Source organism: Microcaecilia unicolor, chromosome 9, assembly GCF_901765095.1.
Source record: "Microcaecilia unicolor chromosome 9, aMicUni1.1, whole genome shotgun sequence".
Lineage (NCBI taxonomy): Eukaryota > Metazoa > Chordata > Amphibia > Gymnophiona > Siphonopidae > Microcaecilia > Microcaecilia unicolor.
The window spans coordinates 116,612,309-116,640,272 of NC_044039.1; the positions used below are offsets into that span (position 1 = coordinate 116,612,309).

Below are 27,964 nucleotides of genomic sequence, written 5' to 3' on the forward strand. Positions count from 1 at the left end.
ATCCTGGTGGGTCCGGACTGGCCCAGATGTCCCTGGTATGCGGACTTGATCAGGCTCTCAGTGGACGATCCTCTGCGGCTGCCAGTGGAGCAGGGCCTGTTGCATCAGGGTCCCGTGGTGATGGAGGATCCCTCCCCCTTTGGTCTTACGGCCTGGCTATTGAGCGGCAGCGTCTGAGAAAGAAGGGCTTCTCAGACAAGGTCATCGCCACTATGCTAAGAGCGAGGAAGCGCTCTACTTCTACTGCTTACGCCAGGGTTTGGCGTACCTTTCCAGCGTGGTGTGAAGCAGGCTCACTTTCTCCCTTCACTGCTCCAATTTCTTCAGTGTTGGCGTTCCTGCAAGAAGGTCTGGAGAAAGGCCTGTCGCTCAGTTCCCTTAAAGTCCAGGTAGCGGCTCTGACTTGCTTCAGGGGCCGCCTGAAGGGTGCTTCCCTGGCTTCGCAGCCAGATGTGGTGCGCTTTCTCAAGGGAGTTAATCACCTGCGCCCTCCTCTGCACTCAGTGGTGCCTGCGTGGAATCTCAACCTGGTGCTAAGAGCCTTGCAGAAGCCGCCTTTTGAACCCTTGTCAAGGGCATCTCTGAAAGACCTGACGTTGAAAGCAGTCTTTTTGGTGGCTATCACTTCAGCCAGAAGAGTTTCCGAGCTCCAGGCACTCTCATGTCGAGAGCCCTTTCTACAGTTCACTGAGGCAGGAGTGTCTATTCGCACAGTGCCTTCCTTCCTGCCCAAGATTGTTTCTCGCTTCCATGTGAATCAGCAGCTCTGTCTCCCTTCCTTTTGTAGGGAGGACTACCCAGAGGAATACTCTGCTCTCAAATATCTGGATGTGAGACGAGTCATCATCAGATACTTGGAAGTGACCAATGATTTCCGGAAGTCGGATCATCTGTTTGTCCTGTTTGCAGGTCCTCGTAAGGGTCTGCAGGCTGCTAAGCCTACAGTGGCATGATGGGTCAAGGAAGCCATTGCAGCGGCTTATGTGGCCGCGGGGAAGGTGCCGCCTATCCAGCTGAAGGCTCACTCCACTAGAGCTCAGGCGGCCTCGATGGCAGAGTCCGGGTCCGTCTCCTTGGAAGAGATTTGCAAGGCGGCAACTTGGGCATCGGCCCATACCTTCTCCAGGCATTACCGCTTGACTGTGGCTGCTCGGGCGGAGGCCCGGTTTGGAGCTTCAGTGTTGCGGTCAGGGATTTCTATGTCCCGCCCTGGGTGAGTACTGCTTCGGTACATCCCACCAGTCTATGGATTGATCAGCATGATGATATGGAAGGTAAAATTATGTATCATACCTGATAATTTTCTTTCCATTAATCATAGCTGATCAATCCATAGCCCCTCCCAGATATCTGTATTGTTTATATTCTGGTTGCATTTCAGGTTCAAGTTTAGTCTTCAGTTCCTGTTCAGGAGGACTTCGTGTTCAAGTTTTTCAATGGATTCTTCAAGAGTTGAGACGAATTTGTGTTACAGTGAGCTGCTGCATTCCTCTCCCCTCCGTTTTACGGGGCTGGATTGAGACTTAAATTCTGCCGGCGCTCCCTCCCGCTTCGTGCGGCAGTAGGGCAGCTTTGTACCCCTCCCACTTCGGCGGTGTTAGGGTCAGTCAGCTCCTCCCGCGGTTGCGGTTGCAGGATAAGCCAGATCCCCCCCGCATCGGCGGGTGTGGTGTCCCTCCCCCGCTCCGCGGGGATGAGCTGGACGGATTCCCCTCCCCCACTTGTGTGGGGATGAGCTGGGTTAATTCCCCTCCCCCGTTTCGGCGGTGGTGAGCTGGGCAGAGTGTCCCTTTGTGGGTGTAATTCTCTAAGTGCTGAGTCCTGCGGCTGGAGCTTGGATATCGACATACTGAGGAGTTTCCGGCAGCACATGACCACATATAGGGAGGCAAAAGGATTGCTCTCTATCTCCACCTGCTGGTAGATGGACACAACCCACCAGTCTATGGATTGATCAGCTATGATTAATGGAAAGAAAATTATCAGGTATGATACATAATTTTACCTTGCTTACCTGTAACTGGTGTTCTCTGTGGGTAACAGAATAATGCAGACACACTGGTAGCCCTCTCCGCAGGCTGGCTGCCTAGATGCACTCTCTCAGCTTAACCCATTAGTGCCCAACGTTTCCATTTTATTAAGGGAACATTAGGCACTAATGGGTTAAAGCTGATTGGATTAAATTCGACCAATCAGCATAAAGATACAACTTCCCGCCTCCTGCCTTGCTCTTGGCAGCAAATCCCCAGTTAACTGAGTAGCCAGGATATCGCCGAAAGTTGCAAAGATAAAGCAGCAAAAAGAACTAGAAAAACATTACTTGGTAAATGAAGGTAAAACAAAAGTGTATTTATTAAGCAATGGAAAAAAAAAATACAAAGAACATGTAGAACTGAGAATACATTCTGTTTTTAAATAAATTTTACTATAACAGTATATCCCAATAGGGGTGAAGGAGGGAGGGATGGTGTGCCTGCATTATCCTGTTACCCATGGAGAACACCAGTTATAGGTAAGCAACAACACTTTCTCCGTGGGGCCGGATAATGCAGACACACTGCTGATTCCCTAACAGAGGGTTACTAAATAGTATATAATCTTGGGAATGCAACCTAAAACAGTGAAAAGGGTGGGGGACAGTCATGTAAACAAGTTTTGAAGAACCGTCTGACCAAAAACAGCATCTGCAAGTGATGCAGTATCAAGACGATAGTGCTGTGCAAATGTTTATGTGGCAGACCATGTGGCCACTTTGCAGATGTCGAGAAACGGAAAACCTTTGAGGAAAGCTTGTGTATGCACAGAATGAGCTCCAGTGGCCGTCGGCACTGATTGCGTTGAAGAGAACAGAAGGAGATACATGCTGCAATCTAGGAGGATACAGTTTGTTTGGTTACTGGTGAGCCAAGAGACTTTTGGTGATAGGACAGGAAAAGCTGAGAAGAATGTCTGTGAGAATTTGTATGCTTAAGATAAAATAACAAAGCTCTTCGACAATCCAGTGTATGAAGAGATGCTTCTGTAGTTGAAGAATGAGGTTTTGGATAGATCACAGGTAAAACAATATCCTGATTGAGATGACATACAGTGACCACCTTTGGTTGGAAGTTGGGTTGAGTACGTAAGGTAACCTTGAAAGGGAAAAATTGTGTATATGGAGGATAATGCACCATTGCTTGTAGTTCACTTATTCGTCTGGCTGAGGTGATAGCTATTAGGAACAACATTTTCCATGTAAGGAACTGCTAAGAAGCTGATGTTAAAGGCTCAAATGGTGGTTGCATTATTTGAATAAGGACTAGGTTGAGCTCCCAACCTGGTGGCTTGTTTGGGGGGTGCAAATGTATTAGGCCCTTCAGGAAGCGTTTGATTAGTGGGTGCATGGAAATTGATATTGATCCCACCTTGGAAAGAATCTGGAAATAGCTGCAAGGTGATCTTGAACTGAAGAAGGTTGTAAACTTGAAGCATAGAGGTGGAGCAAGTAAAACAATAAAGAAGAAATTGACAGAGTCCAGATCATAGTCGTTTGTCTTACACCAGTTGAAGAACCTTTTCCTTTCCAGTAAATAAGATTTGTGAGTGGAAGGTTTATGAGCACATGCAAAACATCGGAGACTGTCAATGTTTTAGAGAACGACGTGACCCTTGAAGTTTCTAAGCCATCAGTGACAGTTTTCCTGGGATTGAGATGCAGAAGGTGGCCGTTTTGCTGAGTGAGGCGGTGAGGATGAGTTTGCAGAAATATGGGCTTGGTCTGGGAAAGTCTGAGGAGCCATGGATACCATGGTTGACAAGGCCAGTTGGGTGCAATGAGGATAAGGAGTGCTGCATCCTGAATCACCTTGCGGATAATTCTGGGAATTAGAGGGATTGGAGGAAAAGCATAATAGAGGCCTTTTGTCTAAGGAAGGTGAAATGGATCCTTCTGCAGACTGAGAGCTGAGGGAAATCTGGAACAGAACTGTTGACATTTGTAATTGTGATCCGAAGCAAAGAGGTCTAAGCAAGGTGCCCCCCCACCGCAAAGGGGATATAGAATCCATTTTACTCAGAGAAGAACAAAGACTTATTTACTTTTTCAACAGTCTACAACCAAATGGACGTAATGCAGAAATAGATTATAATGTCTTTCTCTGAATATCTGGCCACCCATTCCGTTATCCATCTTCATCCTGCTCTACTCCATCTTTTAACCTGTTTCCCATGTGGTATCCCATCAAATTAACATTAGAATTCTTTACTTATATTTTATTATTTAAAACATTTTTTTTACTTTTTATTTTAATGTTCACTCTTAATCTTTTATCTATGGTTTTATGCTTTCAGGTTTATATATATTGTAAGGAGGCTGGAGGGTCTAAGCAGGTCAGGAGGAGGTATGGGGCCAGACTACATTCCCCACAAGGCCCTGAGAGAAGGAATCAGAGGGGTAGGTTCCAAAACCCGGTAGGGACACCACGTGGAAGGGAGGGGGAAAAGGACTGGAAAGAGCAGCTGCTGTGGCGGACGAGGGCCGGAAGGGGGAGCTGTGATGACAAAGCTCAATTCCCTTGGGTCAGAAATCAGTACAAGATTCCTTCCACCTGGGAGGGGGAGGAGGTCTCTAACCAACAAATTAGCAGAGAAGCAGAGTTAATGGAGTGCTTGGAGGAAGGAGAGTCTGGAGGGCCCAGCACACCAGGTTTGGAGGAACCAGTTGACTTGGACTCCGGGCAAGTCACTTAACCCTCCATTGCCCCATGTAAGCCGCATTGAGCCTGCCATGAGTGGGAAAGTGCGGGGTACAAATGTAACAAAAAAAAAATTGTACTCTGGGGCAAAGTTGCAGGGATTGAAGGCAGTGGGTGATCACAGGAGTCAAGTAGCTGTGTTGTGGGCGGTGTACTGCCATTCTGCAACCACCCAAGCGGAAAGACTTTTAAAACTGAAACCCAGGCGGTTGGAACTGGGAGAACTTGAATTTAAATGGAAGGTTTTTTCCTTTTTGCTTTGTTTTGAAACTGAAGGGACCTTAACCCCTTTGAACTGAGATTTGGGGAGGAGGGGAAATAAACTGCTTTGAACTAAAAGCTGTGTTGTCTGGAAGGACTTTGTTTTTGGACGGCTGAAGGGAGCCTACCACCCCCCTGAGGGTTTGTTACCGGGATTACAGTTATTACAATATATATATATATATATTGTAATAATATATATTGTAATATTGTAATATATATATATATATATATATATATATATATATATATATAGTTGTTTAAAATCACTTTTCAAACTTTTCAAGCAAAGCAATAGTATCTGGAAGAATGAATACAAATTTATTCTTATGACATCTCACATCACGGTCAACCTTAGCTCCATTTTTAAGGTCAAATGCATGATATCACGTTATTAGCTTCAAGGAGAGTATGTGTCAATTCATCACTATGTTAACACCCAATTTTGTTAAGTTTACACACAGTTTTATGTTATTCTAACACAGTTCATACGTTATAATAAATGTATGCATTCATTTTCCATTTTTCATATTTTATGTAGATAACTAAGGATTTTACAGTCAAGCCCTTGCTTTAGGATTCTTCCATTGTTAAGTAATACATAACAGCATCAGAGGTACCACAACAATTCAATGTTCCATTAAAATTATTTTTTAAAGTCCTTTCAAAAATATTTTTTCTAAAGAATTTTTTCTGACAAACCTTTTTTTGAAATTTATATATATATATATATATATATATAAGTAATATATATATATAAAAATACTTTTTATCCATAGATATTCATCATTTTATGTTTCTTCTGTATTCTCAAATTTTACAATAATTCTTAAGGATTAACCTTATATATTTTTTTATTGTACTTTAATTGGTTTACGTATTCCTTATGCACCAGTGCTTTTAGTTATTGCAATTTCATATTAAATAAATTATTAAAATTATTTAAAAAGTTTTAAATTAAAAATGTTTTTTTATTTTTCTAATAAATATTTTTTGCAAAGTTTTATATGAAAAAATCTTTTATCCATAGATTATTTATAAGTTGTTGCTTCTTCTGCAGTTTCAAAATTTAATATAATTCTTAAGAATTAATGTTATGCATTGTTATTCGTGAGGTTTGTTCCTCCTTTTTTGTTTAGTTTTGATTGGAGGATGCAAATGTATTAGGGCTTTCAGGAAGCGTTTGATTAGTGGGTGCATGGAAATTGGTTGACATTTGTAATTGTGATCCGAAGTAAAGAGGTCTATGCAAGGTGCCCCCCACTTTTTGAATATGTAACGAACAGTAGGGAGAGCTAGTGGCAACTTGTGAGGGTATAGAATTTGGCTCAACTTGTTTACCAATGTATTCTTTTGGCCTGGAAGGCAGAATGCCTGAAGAGTTGCTTGAAGTCGAAGAAGAAGAGTCCATATTCAGAATGCCTCTAGACAGAGAGACAGAGACCCCCGCACCTCTTTGCTTGTTCAAATAGAACATCGTGACCTGGTTGTCCATTAGTAGTAGAATTACCTGACCTTTAAGCTGGAAGGCAAACGTCTGAATTGCTTAGAAAACTGCTCTGAGTTCGAGCTGATTGATCTGTTAAGGTAGCTTCCAACTGAGTCCAATGTCCCTGGGTACGGTAGTGTAGAAGATGAGTTCCCCATCCATGGGAAGAAGCATCTGTTGTCAGTATGAGAGTTGTGGGTGGACGATGCAAGGGAGCTCCCTCTAGTAAACTGGAGGAATGAAGCCACCATAGAAGTGCAAGCTTTATTTGTGGGGTGACATAAACTCTGTGAGAAAGTTTGTGATTGGTCTGATCCCAGTGTTGTATCAAAGCCCATTATAGTGGGCGCATCCTGAGGCGTGCAGTAGACACCATTGCTGTGGACGCAGACATGTGACAGAGAAGACAGAGAGAGGTTCTGGCTGTGCAAGTGACTGAAGACAGTAGATGAGAGGCCAGGAGTTGAACTGCTTTACTGCGTTGAGTAGGAATGAACACTCGAGCCTGAGTAGTGTCCAGATAAAGTGCTCCTATAAAGAGAATGGACTGAGCTGGAACGAGGTTGGACTTGATAGTTTATTATGAACCCTTACTGAGTGAGGAGAGACATTGTTGTCTAGAGTGCTCTGAGAAGGTCGTTTTTGCTGTGTCCACATATTAATCAGTCGTCCAAGTAAGGAAAGACTAAAATCTCTTTCCTCCTTAGGTAAGCTGCTACTACACCTAATGTCATGGTGAACACCCTGGGCACTGTAGCCAGCCTAAATGGAAGCACCTTGCACTGGAAGTGAAGGTCTTTGAAAATAAGGCAGAAGTACTTCCAATGAGATGGATATATTAGAATATGGACGTAAGCATCTTTTAAGTCCAGTGTCACTAACCAGCTGTTTTGTGGAAGCAGAGGGAGGATTATTTGAAGATAATACATACGAAATTTTTTCTTCTTGAGGTACAGATTGAGCTGTCTTAGATTTAGTTATTTATTTATTTGTTGCATTTGTATCCCACATTCTCCGAGGACAAGCAGGCTGCTTGTTCTCACTGATGGGTGACGTCCACGGCAGCCCCTCCAATCGGAAACTTCACTAGCAAAGTCCTTTGCTAGCCCTCGCGCGCCCGCGCGCACCGCGCATGCGCGGCCGTCTTCCCGCCCGAAACCGGCTCGAGCCGGCCAGTCTTCTTTTGTCCGCACTCGATACGGTCGTGTTTTCGCCGTGTCGAGCCCCGGAAAGTCGACCTCGCGCGTCCAATTTATTTTGAGCGTGTTTTTTTCCTTCGGGAAAGTTTTCTCTTTGTCGGGAAGTGCTCCGGAAACCCCCCGCCGGGTTTCGTGTAAATCCTCCCCGTATTTCCAGCTTTTTGCCCCGGTAAGTTTTCTTTCGTCGTCGGGGTAGGCCTCTTTTTGGCCTCGGTCGAGATTTTTCTCCCTCTAAATTTTGGTGCTTCAAATTTCGCCATTTCGGCTTTTGATTTCGCCGGCGTGATTTTTCCGCCCATGACATCGAAGCCTTCCAGCGACTTCAAGAAGTGCACCCAGTGCGCCCGGGTTATCTCGCTCACTGATCGACACTCGTCGTGTCTTCAGTGTCTGGGGGCCGAGCACCGCCCTCAGAACTGCAGTCTGTGTTCCCTGCTTCAAAGGCGGACTCAGGTAGCGAGACTAGCCCAGTGGAACGTGTTGTTCTCGGGCTCTTCGTCGGCATCGGCACCGGGATCTTCGAGTGCATCGACGTCGTCAGCGTCCAGACCATCTTCCTCGGCCGCCCCTGCATCGAGTGCATCGAGGCATCGGGCCTCTGCATCGGCGCCGAGACATCGGATAGCTGCATCGACGTCGGTGGTACCAGGACCTCGTCTGCTGATGTCGTCGGACGGTGGTGCATCGGGTGGAGTGCAGGTGAGGGCTGTCCATTCCCCTGCTGGTGGCGGTGAGCCCTCGGGTGGGTCTCCGCCTACCCTGAGGGCTCCTGCGGTACAGCCCCCCCGAGATCGACCTTCTTCAGTCTCGGCCCCGAGGAAGCGACGGATGGATTCGACGTCCTCCTCGTCGGTGCCGGGGAGCTCCGGTGACATGCTTCGGAAGAAATCGAAGAAGCATCGACACCGGTCTCCTCCCCGTGTCGGCACCGAGAGCTCTGGGTCGCCGAGGGATTCGGCACCCAGCAGGCATCGGCACCGAGAGGACCGCTCACCCTCTGTTCAAGAGGTGTCGATGCGCTCCGCTCTGGACAGCCCGGAACAGCCTCCACGCCCGGAACAGGTACTGACGTCGACGCCTGCATCGACCTCTCAGCCTTTCTCTGCAGCCACTCTAAACGAGAGCCTCCGGGCCGTTCTCCCAGAGATTCTGGGAGAGCTGTTGCGCCCTACCCCTCCGGTACCGGCGGTGCTTGCGCCTCCGGTACCGTCGAGCGTGGCGCCGGCTGGCCCATCGCCCAGGTTGAGGTCCCCGACGTCGGTACCGCGTGCGGTGCCGGCCGCGGCCACCTCCCAGGAAGGCTCCCCGACCACGTCGGCGGAGGGAGCTTCGCCTATGCGGGCAAGGGAGTCTACCTCTCGAAGCCCCCATCGTGGACGGGGTTCCACGGAGTCGAGCAGGGCGAGGTTGCAGACACAGGTCCGGGAACTCGTGTCTGACACCGAGGGTGAGGCCTCGTGGGAGGAAGAGGAAGATCCCAGATATTTCTCTGACGAGGAGTCTGAGGGTCTTCCGTCTGATCCCACTCCCTCTCCTGAGAGACAGCTTTCTCCTCCCGAGAGTCTGTCTTTCGCTTCCTTTGTCCGGGAGATGTCTACGGCCATCCCCTTCCCGGTGGTTGTGGAGGACGAGCCCAGGGCTGAAATGTTTGAGCTCCTGGACTATCCTTCTCCACCTAAGGAAGCGTCCACTGTTCCCTTGCACCATGTCCTGAAGAAGACATTGCTTGCGAACTGGACCAAGCCATTAACTAATCCCCACATTCCCAAGAAGATCGAGTCCCAGTACCGGATCCATGGGGACCCAGAGCTGATGCGCACTCAGTTGCCTCATGACTCTGGAGTTGTGGATTTGGCCCTAAAGAAGGCTAAGAGTTCTAGGGAACATGCTTCGGCGCCCCCGGGCAAGGACGCTAGAACCTTAGACTCCTTTGGGAGGAAGGCCTACCATTCCTCTATGCTCGTGTCCAAGATCCAGTCCTACCAGCTCTACACGAGCATACACATGCGGAACAATGTGCGGCAGTTGGCGGGCTTGGTTGATGCTCTTCCCCCTGAGCAAGCCAAGCCTTTTCAGGAGGTGGTCAGGCAGCTGAAGGCGTGCAGAAAATTCCTGGCCAGAGGAGTTTATGACACTTTTGATGTTGCGTCCAGGGCCGCTGCTCAAGGTGTGGTGATGCGCAGGCTCTCATGGCTGCGTGCCGCCGACCTGGAGAATAGAATCCAGCAGCGGATTGCGGACTCGCCTTGCCGTGCGGATAACATTTTTGGCGAAAAAGTCGAACAGGTGGTAGAGTCTCTCCACCAGCGGGACACCGCATTCGACAAGTTCGCCCGCCGGCAGCCTTCAGCTTCTACCTCTACAGGTAGACGATTTTTCGGGGGAAGGAAGACTGTTCCCTATACTTCTGGCAAGCGTAGGTACAATCCTCCTTCCCGACAGCCTGCGGCCCAGGCTAAGCCCCAGCGCGCTCGCTCTCGTCAGCAGCGTGCGACTCAGCAAGGCCCCGCGGCTCCCCAGCAAAAGCAAGGGGCGAGCTTTTGACTGGCTCCAGCAGAGCATAGCCGACATCCAAGTGTCAGTGCCGGGCGACCTGCCTGTCGGAGGGAGGTTGAAAGCTTTTCACCAAAGGTGGCCTCTCATAACCTCCGATCAGTGGGTTCTCCAAATAGTCCGGCAAGGATACACCCTCAATTTGGCCTCAAAACCTCCAAATTGTCCTCCGGGAGCTCAGTCCTACAGCTTCCAGCACAAGCAGGTACTTGCAGAGGAACTCTCCGCCCTTCTCAGCGCCAATGCGGTCGAGCCCGTGCCATCCGGGCAAGAAGGGCTGGGATTCTATTCCAGGTACTTCCTTGTGGAAAAGAAAACAGGGGGGATGCGTCCCATCCTAGACCTAAGGGACCTGAACAAATATCTCGTAAAAGAAAAGTTCAGGATGCTTTCCCTGGGCACCCTTTTCCCCATGATTCAGCAAAACGATTGGCTATGCTCTCTGGACTTGAAGGATGCCTACACACACATCCCGATACTGCCAGCTCACAGACAGTATCTGCGATTTCAGCTGGGCACACGCCACTTCCAGTACTGTGTGCTACCCTTTGGGCTCGCCTCCGCGCCCAGGGTGTTCACAAAGTGCCTAGCTGTGGTAGCAGCGGCGCTTCGCAGGCTGGGGGTGCACGTGTTCCCATATCTCGACGATTGGCTGGTGAAGAACACATCCGAGGCAGGAGCCCTGCAGTCCATGCAGATGACTATTCGCCTCCTGGAGCTACTGGGGTTTGTGATAAATTACCCAAAGTCCCATCTTCTCCCAGTGCAGAAACTCGAATTCATCGGAGCCCTGCTGGATTCTCGGACGGCTCGCGCCTATCTCCCAGAGACGAGGGCCAACAACTTGTTGTCCCTCGTCTCGCGGGTGCGAGCGTCCCAGCAGATCACAGCTCGGCAGATGTTGAGATTGCTGGGCCACATGGCCTCCACAGTTCATGTGACTCCCATGGCCCGCCTTCACATGAGATCTGCTCAATGGACCCTAGCCTCCCAGTGGTATCAGGCCGCTGGGGGTCTAGAGGACGTGATCCACCTGTCCACGAGTTTTCTCGAATCCCTGTTTTGGTGGACGATTTGCTCCAATTTGACTCTGGGACGTCCCTTCCAAATTCCTCAGCCACAAAAAGTGCTGACCACGGATGCGTCTCTCCTGGGATGGGGAGCTCATGTCGATGGGCTTCACACCCAAGGAAGTTGGTCCCTCCAAGAACGCGATCTACAGATCAATCTTCTGGAGTTGCGAGCGATCTGGAACGCTCTGAAGGCTTTCAGAGATCGGCTGTCCCACCAAATTATCCAAATTCAGACAGACAATCAGGTTGCCATGTACTATGTCAACAAGCAGGGGGGCACCGGATCTCGCCCCCTGTGTCAGGAAGCCGTCAGCATGTGGCTCTGGGCTCGCCGTCAGGGCATGGTGCTCCAAGCCACATATCTGGCAGGCGTAAACAACAGTCTGGCCGACAGGTTGAGCAGGATTATGCAACCTCACGAGTGGTCGCTCAATTCCCGTGTGGTGCGACAGATCTTCCAGGCGTGGGGCACCCCCCTGGTGGATCTCTTCGCATCTCAAGTGAACCACAAGGTCCCTCAGTTCTGTTCCAGGCTTCAGGCCCACGGCAGACTGGCGTCGGATGCCTTCCTCCTGGATTGGGGGGAAGGTCTGCTGTATGCTTATCCTCCCATACCTCTGGTGGGGAAGACTTTGTTGAAACTCAAGCAAGACCGAGGCACCATGATTCTCATTGCTCCCTTTTGGCCGCGTCAGATCTGGTTCCCTCTTCTTCTGGAGTTATCCTCCGAAGAACCGTGGAGATTGGAGTGTTTTCCGACCCTCATCACGCAGGACGACGGGGCTCTTCTGCATCCCAACCTCCAGTCCCTGGCTCTCACGGCCTGGATGTTGAGGGCGTAGACTTTGCCTCTTTGGGTCTGCCAGAGGGTGTCTCCCGCATCTTGCTTGCTTCCAGGAAAGACTCCACTAAGAGAAGTTACTTCTTTCATTGGAGGAGGTTTGCCGTCTGGTGTGACAGCAAGGCCCTAGATCCTCGCTCTTGTCCTACACAGACCCTGCTTGAATACCTTCTGCACTTGTCTGAGTCTGGTCTCAAGACCAACTCCGTAAGGGTTCACCTTAGTGCAATCAGTGCATACCATTACCAAGTGGAAGGTAAGCCGATCTCAGGACAGCCTTTAGTTGTTCGCTTCATGAGAGGTTTGCTTTTGTCAAAGCCCCCTGTCAAGCCTCCTACAGTGTCATGGGATCTCAATGTCGTTCTCACCCAGCTGATGAAACCTCCTTTTGAGCCACTGAATTCCTGCCATCCGAAGTACTTGACCTGGAAGGTCATTTTCTTGGTGGCAGTTACTTCGGCTCGTAGAGTCAGCGAGCTTCAGGCCCTGGTAGCCCAGGCCCCTTACACCAAATTTCATCACAACAGAGTAGTCCTCCGCACTCACCCTAAGTTTCTGCCAAAGGTCGTGTCGGAGTTCCATCTGAACCAGTCAGTTGTCTTGCCAACATTCTTTCCCCGTCCTCATTCCTGCCCTGCTGAACGTCAGCTGCACACATTGGACTGCAAGAGAGCATTGGCCTTCCACCTGGAGCGGACACAGCCCCACAGACAGTCCGCCCAATTGTTTGTTTCTTTTGATCCCAATAGGAGGGGAGTGGCTGTAGGGAAACGCACCATATCCAATTGGCTAGCAGATTGCATTTCCTTCACTTACGCCCAGGCGGGGCTGGCTCTTGAGGGTCATGTCACGGCTCATAATGTTAGAGCCATGGCTGCGTCGGTAGCCCACTTGAAGTCAGCCTCCATTGAAGAAATTTGCAAAGCTGCGACGTGGGCTTCTGTCCACACATTCACATCCCATTACTGCCTGCAGCAGGATACCCGACGCGACAGTCGGTTCGGGCAGTCAGTTCTTCAGAACCTGTTTGGGCTTTAGGATCCAACTCCACCCCCCGAGGGCCCTGTTTGTTCTGTTCCAGGCTGCACTCTCAGTTAGTTGGTAAATTTTTTAGGTCAATCTCAGTTATGTCCTCGCCGTTGCGAGGTCCAATTGACCATGGTTGTTGTTTTGAGTGAGCCTGGGGGCTAGGGATACCCCATCAGTGAGAACAAGCAGCCTGCTTGTCCTCGGAGAAAGCGAATGCTACATACCTGTAGAAGGTATTCTCCGAGGACAGCAGGCTGATTGTTCTCACAAACCCGCCCGCCTCCCCTTTGGAGTTGTGTCTTCCCTTGAAGTGTATTGTCTTGCTACATACTGGACTGGCCGGCTCGAGCCGGTTTCGGGCGGGAAGACGGCCGCGCGGGCGCGCGAGGGCTAGCAAAGGACTTTGCTAGTGAAGTTTCCGATTGGAGGGGCTGCCGTGGACGTCACCCATCAGTGAGAACAATCAGCCTGCTGTCCTCGGAGAATACCTTCTACAGGTATGTAGCATTCGCTTTCTCCGAGGACAAGCATGGCAGCCCCAGGTCCGGAAAATGTTCCTAGCAACAAAAGTTGCTAAAGTCTTCGAGCGTGCGGGTGCGCGCACCGCGCATGCGTGGCCATCTTCCCGCCCATTGCGCGAGAGTCCCGCTTCAGTCTTCTTTTTTCCGCGGTCAAGAGCGGCTGTTTATGGCGGTTCTGTCCCCAAGAAAAGAAGAGCCTTCGTTTTTTTAGCCGGCTTTCGCTGTTTTTTCTCTCTGTTTGTGCTCGGGAACGAGCTGTTTAGTTTTTTCTTTTAAAAGAAAAGTTTTTCCCTTAGTTTCTTTAGTTTTGCCCTCAAGTTTCCTTTCGTCGTCGTGTGCGGCCATTTTGGCCGCCCGTACGGGTTTTCTCCCTTTTTTGTGCCTTTCCTTTGGCACCATCACGAATTTTGATTTGGCCGCCGCTATTTTTCTGTCGATGACATCGAGGCTCGCCAGCAGCTTCAAGAAGTGCACTCGGTGCAACCAGGCAATCTCAGGCACCGACCCTCACGCGTGGTGTATCCAGTGCCTCGAAAGAACATGCATGGATAACAGTAAAAAAGCAGTTCCATAATAGAGAAGAAACAAGAAAAATGATGACTACAGGCTGTGTATGTCAAACAATGAAATCAGAAAAGTGTGCTGAGAGAGATTGAAGGAAGGGCATAAAAGCAGGAATTTTGAATTGTGGGGTGCATTGTTAAGTAAATGGAGGCCTGGGCACTTGATGCAGCCTAATGAAATCAATTGTATATTTCTTTTGTTAAGTACATTGCAGTTTATTGCTTCTCCAGTGTTCTAGATAGGCAGGTCTATTTTCAAAAGCTGACTGAGTAGGGAGCGTCACTGAAAGCGTGTAGGATTAGGCTGATCTTTATTTGCCCTCCCCCACCAGGGAACCTGTCAGTTCTTTATCCTAGATTCCCCTGAAGAGGTCAAGTGAAATGGAAATAAAGCACATACACAAAATATATATAAAATAAAAGCAAAGGCCAGTGCAGAGCGAACTCCTGAATCTCTTGAACCACAGAGATTCTACAGGGCTGGCTCAGAGATACACTTCAGCCCTCTTCTTTTTATTGATAAGCAATCAATGCCACTTCATCATTTGATTCAGGAACCATTCACATGTTATCAGCATCACATGGAAAACATTATTCATTAATCATTACCTCTTGAAAGTTCAACAGAATCATGGAAAATTGTTGTAATATCAGAATATGTCAGCAATTGTCCTCCTAGCATATTAGTAACAATCTGACCTATATTTTATCTTTCTAATTCAGTGTCAAGTGTCTGGTCAAGCAATGGATCTTAAGTCACTTAATGCTGAGAAATCTATGATTTCCCAAAAGCACCTGTAATTAAATTTACTGATCAGGGGCATGGTTTCGTGTTCTTTATCATTCTGCTAACCCCAGAAATATGTGTTATGTCTAGCATCTATCTCAAGTTATTTCAACATTAGCTCAGTGTTAAGTAAATTATTATAATTTTAATTGCTGTAAGCAGAATCATCTAGCTACAAACTTTTTGTTTCCCCTGATTTAATTGTTACATTAAATTCCTGGGCAGCTCTTCATAATCATTTTCAACCCAGACCCGGGGGGGGGGGTCTCTATTCTCAGACAGATTTTCCAGACCATCATCACGCAACTAGGAGGGTGAGCCTTTAGGCTGCAGCCAGATTGACACTGTCTGGCTAACCTGAGGATTAGCTAGGCCCCAACTGGTGGCAGGCGAGTCACTCTAGGCAAGGTACTGAACAGTCTGATTGAGGCTAGATCTAGTGGGCTAGAGACACGTCGGTAGAAGTCCCAGTGACCAGTAGGAACTGAAGAGACACTGGAGCTAGGGACTGGACTGGATTGAAGACAAGGCAAGGCTGGACTGGAGGCAAGGCTGCAGACTCAGCAGAACTGAAGGCAAGCTGAAGGCAAGGCTGGATGGGAACACCAGAGCCACGAACCAAGTCATACAAGGAAACCTGTTGCGAAGGCACTGGAGTGGAGCCTGAACCCATCTTAAATACGGGAAAGCTGCAAGTGGAATCCCCCACCAGTTTCCTGGTACCGCTGCATGGGCCTTCTGCGCGTGAGAGCACCTAGAGTAGCCGGCCCTGAGCAGCCACAGTAACTCAGTGTGGGTGTGAACCACCCTTCTGACAGGGTACCCACATCATCGGCACAGCAGTGGGAGCATCCCGCCACCGCAGGATGGCAGCCTGGACCCTGGAAGGGACTGCGGAAACCGACCCTGACGCCCCGTGTGGCGAGAAGGTGAGTCGGGGTGTGGGGCATGGCACCAACAGCCATGACAGAAAGATAACTAACTGGGTAACATAACCTAGTTATCTTTAGTTAGATTATCAGAGGAACCTAACACAATAGATTTTTGGCTGAAATTTTCTGAAATCTAGTTGGCCAAACTTTGGGCAGATTTAGTTATCCCATTTTTTCTGCTCAGGGTTAACTGGGTAACTTAACCAACTAGAACTGATAATCAGTGATAACCAAGTAAATTCTGTTCCCTAATATAGCATCATCTCTGATTCTACCCCTTTTTAACAGGCTAAATGTATGTGCCTTGTGCATTAGCTGATTAAATATAGCCAGTCAGAGGAAGGAAATATTTAACCAATTAGTTTTGGCTACCTCTGTCTTTTGGTGGTGTATGAATAGATTCTTATAAATTCTGATACCTTTACAATACCAATATAAGATCAATTCAAAGATATTCTGGTTCATGAGATTTCAGAAAATTTAAAAACCCTTTTTTGTATATGACCATATTAAAGTTGTAAACTAAACTTTTGTTTGAACGAGTGTGTTTTGTTCTGCTTCCATTTAAATGTGGCATGCTATATTGTTTACATATCAAGTTCTGTAGTATTGTAAACTACAAGTTTATGAAAGTTGTAGTTCTGCTGCTATTGTCCTCCCCTGGTCCTACTGACTTATGGGCCTTTCCTATTGGCTGAGAGCAGGCTTTATACCTGCTGGGTAAGCAGTCCCCCTCCCTTTGTGTATAGGAGGAGATCTCCAGACTCCAAGTTATGCCTTAAGTCCTGCAATCAGCTTGTTTTGTGACTTGTTGCCAAGTTCTGGGGCTCTATTTTCACTCAACAGCGGTTAGTGTATCTGGGTTTTAAAAGGTTTGGACAAATTCCTGGAGGAAAAGTCCATAGTCTGCTATTGAGACAGACATGGGAAGCAACTGCTTGCCCTGGGATTTGTAGTATGGAGTGTTGTCACAATTTGGGTTTCTGCCAGGTACTTGTGACCTGGCTTGGCCACAATTTGGAAAACAGGATACTGGGCTAGATGGACCATTGGTCTGACCCAGTATGACTACTTTTATGTTCTTTATTGTTTCTTCACAACACTCACTAGCCAACTTAATGGCTGACCTTCCAGCCCCCCCCCCCCCCCCCCCCCCCCCAATCTGAGGATACTCAATTGAAGAACAGACTCCTTTCTGCAAAGGCAGGGGCTCCAGTTCAGCAACTTCAATTGTGTTTGTCTTTTGGTTACCTGCATTAAAGTATAATTGGAACTAGAGTCTTCAGTCTTCTCATGGTGGTGTTGCCAATAATTGTGCTGGTTATCTTTTGTTTGATCTTAAATTTCTTTATTTGTTAGACAAAGATACTATCAAGAAAATACAGTTCTATGTCAGACATGAGGTCGTCAATACCAGATTCTCTTTCAGCTGCTGAAGACTTAAAGGTAACTTCATGTTTTCTGTTTTCATTTTCCCGTGTATAACAAGGTTCTCTCTGTATTCCCTTTTTCCTTTAACTAGTGCAGAAAGAGCTCTGTGTTTCTAAAGGATGATTTTATATAGCCTTTTCTACGTCTGAAACATGTTTTGGTTTTTACAGAATTGCATGCAGGATTACATACATAAAAAGGTACACTTGGATGATTTTGCCTCCTTTTACCTAATCTCGGTATAGGCAGAGATGGAGCAGTGCTGCAATATATTCACATATTTTATAAAATACATATGTATACACATACCCTCGGATTCTGTATATGGCGCCTAGAGTTCTGCGCGCAAATCAGCACGTGTAGCTGATTTGTGTGCATAACTTAATTGAGTAATGAGCCAATCAGCTGTGATAACTGCATGTTAAACAATTATCTGTGCTAATTGGCACTAATTGGGATTTATCTGCATAGCTCACTAAGCGTATTCTATAAGGTAGTGCTGCTAATGGTACCGCATGGATCTCAAAAGGGGGGTGTACCATGGGAGGAGCATGGGCAGGTACTGAGCATTTCTAAAATGTATGCGCAGTGTTATTGAATAACCCGTTCTGCACCTAAATGTAGGCGTTGGCATTTACACCAGGTTTTCATTGGTATAATTTACTGCACATGATATTATGCTTATTCTATAAACCGCGTCTAACTTTAGGCGTGGCTTGTAAAATATACCCAAGCGTGTTTTTGATCGGCGCTGATTTTTTAAGCGACATACTACTACTACTTAACATTTCTAGAGGGCTACTAGGGTTACGCAGCGCTGTAGAAATTAGAATCTAGCCCATAGAGTATACATACATATTTAAATCTTCAGAGCAGATGTAAAATTTCTGTGAGAGCTTGTGCACTGTTCGGGATAGCTCTGAGAACCTGTTTTATAAAGGCTCGTAGGCACTTACATTGACTTTGTAGAATAGTTGCCTTGTAATAAATTTACCCCAACGGAGGTAATTCTATGAAGATCACCTGTATTTAGGCTCCAGGATGATGCGTACTAAGTACCAGTTCTATAATGGCAATTGCACACACAATTGCCATTATAGAATACTAGCTTAAGCTTGTATTTACATATCTAACTTTAGGCACCAGCACTTACACACTCACATTAGAGCTTCCAACAAGTACCAGCAGTATGTAACAAAACACTAGGTCATTAAAGAGTGCCTTTCCTGTCTATACCCCAGGAAGAATCAGTGATTCTCAGAGGACAAGCAGGCTACGTGACATCATCCATGTCTCTCTTAAGCAAGCTAGTATAGATTTATGAACATGTACAGCGTCTGCACTGTGCCTGTGCGAGTGCCTTCCCACCTTCTATTCCCATTCATTTGGAGACGGAGGATGAGCCCAAGGCTGAGATGTTCAAGGTCCTGGACTACGAATCTCCTCCTAGAGAGCCTGTGACAGTCTCCCTTCACCAGATTCTGAAAGTTGTTCAGGTGAAGAACTGGGAGTCCTCTCTGTCGGTCCGTGTCTTTTCCAAGAAGATAGACACCTTGTATCGATCCACAGTTTCTCAGGGTTTGCCATGCCTCAGTTACCTCATCATTAGATCAATACACTATTAGTCTACTCCTCCACTGTACCAAACCAACTACTGGGTTTTAACCTTTTCCATAGCAGCTTGCATTTAGGACAATCATGATCAACTGGGAGTCCCTTCCCCCAGGCTTCTTCAGCTTCTCTGTTCCCTGAGCTGATGAGCTAAACATAAAAAAGTTATTGCATGTGTTGATTTCCAATAGAAGAAAATCAAGAATTTATGAAATGGTATCAGAGAGAAACGGCAAGGGGTCTCAAAGTGATTTGATGTAATAGAAACTGACTATTTTTAATGAAGAAAGAACAAATGTGAAGGAGACTGAAGCCTACTTCCATCTTATTTGCAGCTGGTCAAGCCTGTCTGCATTCCACTCTTAATGTGCTCCCATCCTTTTCTGAATGTTTTCTTTCTCTAAGTCACATGTTCAGGTACATAAGCATCACCATACTGGGTCAGACTGAAGGTCCATGAAGCTCAGTATCCAGTTTCCAACAGTGGCCAATCCAGGTCACAGGCACCTAGAAATATCTCAACAGAATAAAACAGATTTTGCTTATCCTAGGAATAAACAATGGGATTTTCCACGTCCCCCTCTCTGGCTGTGGCCCCCCCTACCGCCGGATTCCAGATACGCCCCTGCTGGACACTGCTGCGGGAACATCTCGCTGATGTTTTCAGTTGGACATTTTACATGTTGTATTTTCGAACAGCAGAGGTGTTTTTTGCTTCTCTTCCAGGATGTTTTAGTTGTAGACGTTTATTTATGGTATTTTCAATTCTCTGAAACCTTTTATTTAATTTTCGGTAATACACCTTTTATTTTGGATGTTTTCTGATAAACATCTCTGATGCCATTTGGACATTGTATTGAAAATGCCCCTGATTGTCTACTACAATTTTTAAGTATTTCATTATATATCGTATAACCAAGCAGAGGTTTATATAATATTTTTGTATATTTTTCTGTTTGACAGACAAGTGCGATGAAGAAATCAGTCTCTTCCACTGAATTACCTGATTACAGTGAAAATGTTTTGATGTTGCCTTCAGATTTTCAAACCAGCATGACAGAGCTAGAGATCCTGAAGCAGAAGCTAACTCAAGCTAAGGACCTGACAGTTCCTGAAAGTATCTCCCCTGGTCTGTACACTGAAATCAAAACTGAGGAATCTTCTCCACCAAAGTTGTCTAAACAAGAGCACACCAAGGAGATGTTACTTGCAGAGGCAGTGAGGAAAGCTGGAAGCAAGTGTATTGTTCTCCCCCCAAAAAAGAGAAGAAGAGAATCTTTGAAAAAAATTGGCTCTCAAAATTTGAAAATGGTGATGGAGCAATTGCACCAGCCTGCAAGAATTCTTAAGAGGTTTTGTGTAAACAAACTATGTTGTTTTTTTTGTGGGAGCGCATATAAACATCCATTAGATTGATTTATTTAATTGTAACTTTTGTGAATGTTGGAGTCCTTCAATCTGGGATTTCAAACTGAGATTCAGTTGTCAGTAGCATGCACTTTAGTTTGTATATGCCCAGGGCAATTTTATAGGCATCTATTTTTGCCATAAAGCTGTGTTTTATGCACAAAAAGGCTTGTAAAATTCCCTCCATAATGCTTTTATGTGTTTGGGAAATATTTTACCATAACTGAATTTCATGTTTGACTTACAATGCTGTTTTTTGTGAGAAATACACAAAAAAAGGTTGAACATTGCTCCCCACCCCCGATTTACAAAGCCGCACGCTAATGCCGACACAGCCCATTCACTTTGAATGGGCTGTGTCAGTATTGCCGCGTGGCTCTGTAAACAGGGGGGTAAGTTTTTAGATATATTTGTATTCCCTTTTCTCCAGGAAGTGATTTTTCATTTGTCAAAAGTTGACAAAGAGGTTTTTTTTACTAAAGCTTAACTCGAGTTATCTGCAGCAGGGCCCATTTTATTTCTGTGGGCCCTGCTGCAGATAACTCGAGCTACGTATTATTAAAAGACCCCAAAGTGAGCTGGCCTGATGGCTTAGTTGCAGTTCTGTTTATTGCTATACCTAGGATCTAGGTTTGATTTCCAGGCCAGTATTCTAGTGTTCACAGTCTCTGGTGGGAGGGAGTCCCAACTATTGCTTGGTGATCATGCCTAGTGGCCAGACTAGGGTCCATACTACTGTGTTCTGGAAGAAGCTTTTGTCTGTGAGTGACCCATTGCCAACAACCATCATTACAATGGTTGGATTAAGTAAATTAGTAGGGTATAAAATAGGGATAACTGCAAATGAAAATTCATGGCATCATAGTTCAACAGAGGTCAGTTCCGAATGAGCTAACAGACCAAAAAGAAAAATTGGCAGTATTTTTTTTGTCTTTTTTGCAAATTAGCTTAGTACTGCCTCTATGTGCAAATCAAAGTAGGGTATACACAAAATTAGCACATATGAGTTGTCTTGTTGGGCAGACTGGATGGGACCGTGCAGGTCTTTTTCTGCCGTCATCTACTATGTATGTATGTATGTTACCCAAAAGGTGATGAATCAATTTTTAATAAATAAATTATAGTGTTTCTCAAGCTGGTTTTGGAGTAACCCCTAGCCAGTCTAGGATATCCACTATGATTATGCATGAGGGGAATTTGCATGTACTGCTTCCATTGCACCCAGATTGGCTTGAGGTGGGGGTTGGGTACTTATGACTAAATTGAGAAACTTCCTTATTACATCTGTCTGTTAGTATTTTTTTTTGTTACATTTGTACCCCGTGCTTTCCCACTCATGGCAGGCTCAATGCGGCTTACATGGAGAAATGGAGGGTTAAGTGACTTGCCCAGACTTGCCTTGTCTAATGTTTTATTCACCTCCCAAAATATAAGAAATATTCCAGTGATGGGCTTTAGCAACTCTACCTTATGCAGACTTCTACTTGCTACATTCATCTCATGTTTTTCCTTCTGCCTTTACTATTAAGGCTGTTCCTCTCCCATACAAGTCTTCTACCAAAATCCTTGATGTTAGTATTGACAACACTTTGTCCTTTCACACTCACATGTCTAAGGTGGTTTCTTCTTGTTTTTTGACACTCAGATAAGTTTCACCTGTTCTTTCTTGGAACCTTCTTCGTTACGTATTCTTTTGCATACCTTGGTTTTGCTCGAACGGAAATATTGTAATTTACTACTGGCTGGGCTTTCTAATTCCTAAATACAGACTTCAACTAGTTCAGAGCACTGCTGTTAAACTTTATTAAAATAAAAAGAAATATGAGCATGTTACTCCACTTCTTTTCGCTGAACACTGGCTTTCATATAGAATCCCATTTAAGTTTCTTATCCTCTGTCATCAAATTTAATCATCTGGCTATCCATTGTTTTTGGTTTCTCTTCTAACCACTTATGCAACAAGTAGGGTGCTTCGCTCATCTCAGCAATGCCTTTTATCCATTCCTTCCTTTTGGCAGGTGTACCTAGATACCAACAGAACCTCGTGTTTCAGTATGGTAGCACCAACCCTTTGGAATAAGCTTCTTCTTTGCCTTCGGGTTGAACCTTCTTTTGCTAAATTCAGATCACAACTGAAAGCATATTATTTCTCTCTTGCCTTTTCAAATGTGCTTCAGGAATAACTCCTAGTCCCTTTTTCTTGCTTTTGGCCGAGTGATTACAGTATGTGATCTTTTATTTTTCTGTCATTGCTGTTGTCCATTTGTCTTGTCAGTTTCCCCTTCCCTTATATTTTTAATTATTTTGTAAACTGCTTAGAATTTTGCTATATTTGTAGTATATGAAATAAATTGGACTTGTTGGACTATTCATAAAAAAATGTGAAAACAAAAAAATATTTGTCATGCATTTTAAAACAGAAATCTGTCCCCAAACTACTTCCTAAAGCACTACCAATAAAGAATGAGGTAAATATTAAAAAAACAAACTGCTGAGTAACCAAGATAATTGACTAATTTTAGTTGGTTATCTTTTGTACAGTTGCAGCTGAATTTAGGTGGTTATTTTTAGCTAGTCAAGTTCTGGGCAGATCTAGGTCAGAGAGAGAATGATGGCTAGCATCAGTTGTCGGGGCTAGCCACCTAACTTAGGGGCCCTTTTACAAAGCTGTGGTAGGGGTACTGCGGCAATGGCATGCGGCAAATCGGCCCTACGACAGGGCTACCACAGGAGCCCGGTGGTAGTGGTGGGGTGTGCTGCGCAACATTTCTGGCGCTCAGAAAACATATATATATATTAGCGCCGGAGGCCTACCCGGAGATAATCAGGCAGTGCTGCTCCCCTAGGAAATGGCTGCACCGCAAGTGCATGGCTATTTCTGTAAAAAAAAAAAAAAAAATCTTTTACCCATTGAAGTAAAAGGGGGCCTCGGTTCATGGCAAACCTGCACACTGATGCTACTGCAGGCATCCTTTTTCCGCAGCTTGGTAAAAGGACCCCTTATCCAACCAAATATAGGCACTGAAAGAGGATGCCTATATTTGACTGTCCAGCACTTTGAATCCTCTCCCTCCCACTTGCCCGATGAAATATAACTTTACAGCAGAGGATACTGTCCTCTCATCTGCATAATTAAAGACCCAGAATCTCTTTTAGAAAAGCACAGTAAAGTTCTGTACTTACTGTGCAGTCAATATACAAATTACCATGGGGTAATTTGGGGGATCATCTGCATGTGTACACATAGATACAGCACAGAAAAATACTTTACCATGTGGTAAATATACTTACAGATAGCATGGATGCACTTACCACGTCTTAATAGGAGTTCCATTAGTGATAGCAGGTGATAAAGTACTTTTTGTTAACTGCGACGCACAGTTCATGGCCAGTCCCCCTCCTATATCCCACCCAATAACATGGTATGCAGTTATTGTGTGAGTTTAGTATACTTTATTAAAAGGAGCCCTAAATCAAGCCAGCAGCCCTTCTAAAACTGGGAAGGATAGGTAAGACTCATTCTCCAAGGACAAACAGGATACTATAATCTCACATGTGAATGATATCAACCGACACAGCCCTGCACGGGAGTGCTCTCCAGCTTCAGTAGAACTTTTTAAAGTGTTCTACCATGCATCTTCCCGCCTGCCACTCTTGCATGGGACGTTGCCAGTCACCATTTTGCCATGGAGCTCAATGGCCACTCTCTTCTGGTGCTCTTTCAGCTTGCATCTGTTGTTAGTTTTTGAGGTGTTTTAGTAAAAGGACCTCTTAGTCTTGAATCAAACAGGTGGGAGAGAGTGATGAAGAACTGTCTTTCGCTGCAAAATTTGTTTTTCATCAGGAGAGTGGGAACTCCATTCTGGGGCTTGTCAGTCCTGAGCACTAGCCACTTGATTTTAGGCTCACTCTTGCAGCACCTATAGTAGATTTGACTGGCCACATTGGTGGCTAGTGCTGAAAAACAAAGTTAGCTATCCTATCTTTCTCTCTGAACTACCTCTGCCCCAGTCCTACCCCATATTTGACAGGTTAAATGTATCCATCTAGTGTTTAGGGAACTAAATATAGCCAGTTAGCCCAATCAACTTTCAAAAGCTTTAATGTAACTGGCTAAGTCCTTACCTAACTGACTAGATGTCTCGGAATGTTGGGGTAGATATTCAGTGGCTCCTGCCTTGATAACTGCTTCTCACTGGGGCTAGCCGTGGATTTTCAGTAGCATAATCCAGATAATGCTGCTGAAGACTGCCATTGCTATTGACCATCCTGCTGCTTTCCAGATAGTGCCAGGGCTGTGTTGGGTAGAGCTAAGGTAGAGAAGGGAGTTAAATAGTTAGCAGTGATAGTAAGTCTGCTAAGAGGGTAACTATCCAGATGAAGTTAGGACAGCAAAAGGCAGTTCTAATTTAGTTAACCAGATACTGGTCTGAATATTGCTGGTACCTGGCACTGGTATCTGGGTATGGCCTGATTCTGAATATCCAGGCATAAAAATCTGCGGCATCCAGCATTTAAAAAGATTCTGACTGCCGTCAGGAGGAATATGTTTTATATGGGGCATGTGGGTAGCAGAAGTATTCAGTATTACTGAATTCTTCCTTTAGCTTACAGCAAACCATCACAAACAAATAGTGGTGCAGAAATAGTTATAGGGTGAAGGCTGAAAATATTATTTCAAGTTTTTGTGCATCCTATATCTAGAACGTGATATTTACTTGGTTAGAACTAGGTTAAATCGACTACATCTTACTAGTTCAAAATTCCCCCTTTTATCCAGTGAAGGGCTTTTAATATTAAGATGTGTTAAGGCCATAATGTGCATTATTTGAACCTTAACACATGTGAAAAGGCAGTAAAACAAAGTTGCTTACCAGTAGCAGGTATTCTCTGAGGACAGCAGGATAAATGTTCTTAAATATGGGTGAAGCCTGTGCGGTATTGCTCACCGGCTTGTATTCTACATCTTTTAGAGTGAGTAAGTATTCACCTTCCCAGCTGTTGCAGTTGTGCAGGGCCTAGTCAGTCTGGTCTCCAGCATATAGAATTTAATTCCAAGGGGAGGTGAGCAAGTATGTAAGAATATTTATTCTGCTGCCATTGGGGAGAACACCTGCTACAGGTAAGTAACTCTGTTTTCTCAGAAGACAAGCAGGATAATATTCTTACATCAGGGAATCCCTAGCTACCAGGCTGCCTTAAACAAACAATAGGGAACATCAAAATTGTATTTGCATTCTACGTTTTTTTTTTTAGGCAGCCTAGAACTGAAAATAATGGGCCAAAGGGGGTGGAGTTGGATTCTAGGCCCCAAAATATACTCTGAGGGACTGACTGGCCAAACCGACTGTCACATCCAGATAGAGTCCTATTCCAAACAGTAGTGAGAGAATGTTTGGATTGAAGACCATGTTGCACCTCAACTATGGAGGCTGATCTCAAGTGGGCTGCCAACACAGTCATAGCTCTGACATTATGATCCATGACATGACCCTCGAGACAGCCCAGCCTGGGCTTAAGTAAAGACCTTGAGTGTGAAATCCATCTACATGAGCGCACCCCCCCCCCCCCCCCCCCAGGTTGGATGCATTTGTTGTCAGTGATCGTTCCCTTTGGCCTGTGACCATTGGGAAGATAAGTTCCATTGAGCTTATGCCATGAGAGTTATGTGTACAGTGGAGGCCATGTGACCTAGCATTCTCAGCATCTGGTGAGTTGATACTTAGTGACTCTGTCACATTTCTGTCATTACTGAGATCAGAGTTTTGATCCTCTGCTGCCCAAGAAATGTGTAAACCTCAGTCATGTCTCGCAGGCCTTCTATAAACTCCAATGTTTGTGAAGGATTGAACTGTAACTTGGACCTCTAGCACCCAAGTAGTCATGCACATTGATTCTTTTGCTTTTTCCTCTTATGTTCTCTTCACCAGCCAATCATCCAGATAGGCAAACATCTGTATCTGCACTCTGTGTAGAGATGCTGTCACGACTGCACAGCATTTTGTGAATACTCTTGGTGCTGATGCAAGGCCAAAAGGCAGTACATAATACTGGAAGTGGTGCTTCCCTCGAAATCTGAGATACTTCCTGTGAATTGCCAGATATGTGGGTATAAGTGTCCTTTAATCCAGAGAGCATAACCAATCTCCTTTTTAAGTCATGGGTATTAGGAAGCCTAAGAAAACCATTCTGAACTTTGGTTTGACCAGGTGTTTGTTCAGGACCTTTAAATGTCCTCATCTTCTTTGTGATCAGGAAGTACTTGGAATAAAATACTTTCCCTCTTTCGAACAGCGATTTGACCACAGTGGCCTTTAAGAGGGAAGAGAGTTCCTTGTAAGCAATCCTTGATGCTGAGACCTTAATTTTGATGCTCTCAGTGGGCAATTTGTAGGGATTATTTCCATTTGCAGACTAACCTACCAGGACAATTTTTAAAACCCACTGGTCTGAGGTTATAAGAGGCCAAGTTGGGGAACCAACCAAAATTCAACCTCCCTCCTATGGGAATTGAAGTTACGCTGTTTTGGAGCCAGTCAAAAGCTTGCTTCTTCTTTTGACTGGGGTGCTGTTTGGGACTTTTGGGCCCATGGCTGTCTCTGGTGAGATCAAAAACTCTCATCTGGGAGGAGTGAGAGCATGGAGGATGCCTATACCTTTGAGAATAGTAGAACCTCCATTGCCCTCTGTGGAGATACCTCCTGGAAGAGGAGGTCGAGCTGAGAATGGGCCTGGAGAATGACTTAAGCATGTTAGAGTGTTGCTTGATGAGGTTAGTACATAAGTATTGCTATACTGGGACAGACCAAAGGTCCATCAAGCCCAGCATCCTGTTTCCAACAGCGGCCAAACCAAGTTACAAGTACCTGGCAAGATCCCAAAACAGTTCAATGCATTTTATGCTGCTTATCCTAAGCAGTGGATTTTCCCCAAGTCAATTTTAATAATGGTCTATGGACTTTTCCTTTAGGAAGACATTCAAACCTTTTTTAAACCCCGCTAAGTAACTGCTTTTACTACATTCTCTGACAACGAATTCTAGAGTTGAATTACACGTTGAGTGAAGAAATATTTTCTCCGATTCATTTTAAATTTGCTACTTTGTAGCTTCATTGCGTGCCCCCTAGTCCTAATATTTTTGGAAAGAGTAAACCATCGATTCATGTCTACCCGTTTCACTCCACTCATTATTTTATAGACCTCTATTATATCTCCCAAGCTGAAGAGCCCTAGCCGCTTTAGGCTTTTCTCATAGGGAAGTCGTTCCATCCCCTTTATCATTTTCGTCGCCCTTCTCTGTACCTTTTCTAATTCCACTATATCTTTTTTGAGATGCGGTGACCAGAATTGAACACAATATTCGAGGTGCGGTCGCACCATGGAGCGATACAAAGGCATTATAACATTCTCATTTTTGTTTTCCATTCCTTTCCTAATAATACCTAACTTTCTATTTGCTTTCTTAGCCACCGCCGCACACTGAGCAGAGGGTTTCAACATATTATCAATGATGATGCCTAGATCCCTTTCCTGG

General features: G+C 45.5%; 1 protein-coding gene across 1 annotated transcript in view; it reads left to right on the top strand.

Moving 5' to 3' along the window:
* The window catches only part of TTC6 (tetratricopeptide repeat domain 6), a 258,723-nt gene that overhangs the window by 92,135 nt on the left and 138,624 nt on the right, over positions 1-27,964 (top strand). The window contains exons 14-15 of the mRNA XM_030213691.1: positions 17,341-17,427; positions 19,987-20,375. Of these exons, the coding sequence (XP_030069551.1) occupies positions 17,341-17,427; positions 19,987-20,375 (476 nt within the window). The remainder of the gene's footprint in view (positions 1-17,340; positions 17,428-19,986; positions 20,376-27,964) is intronic.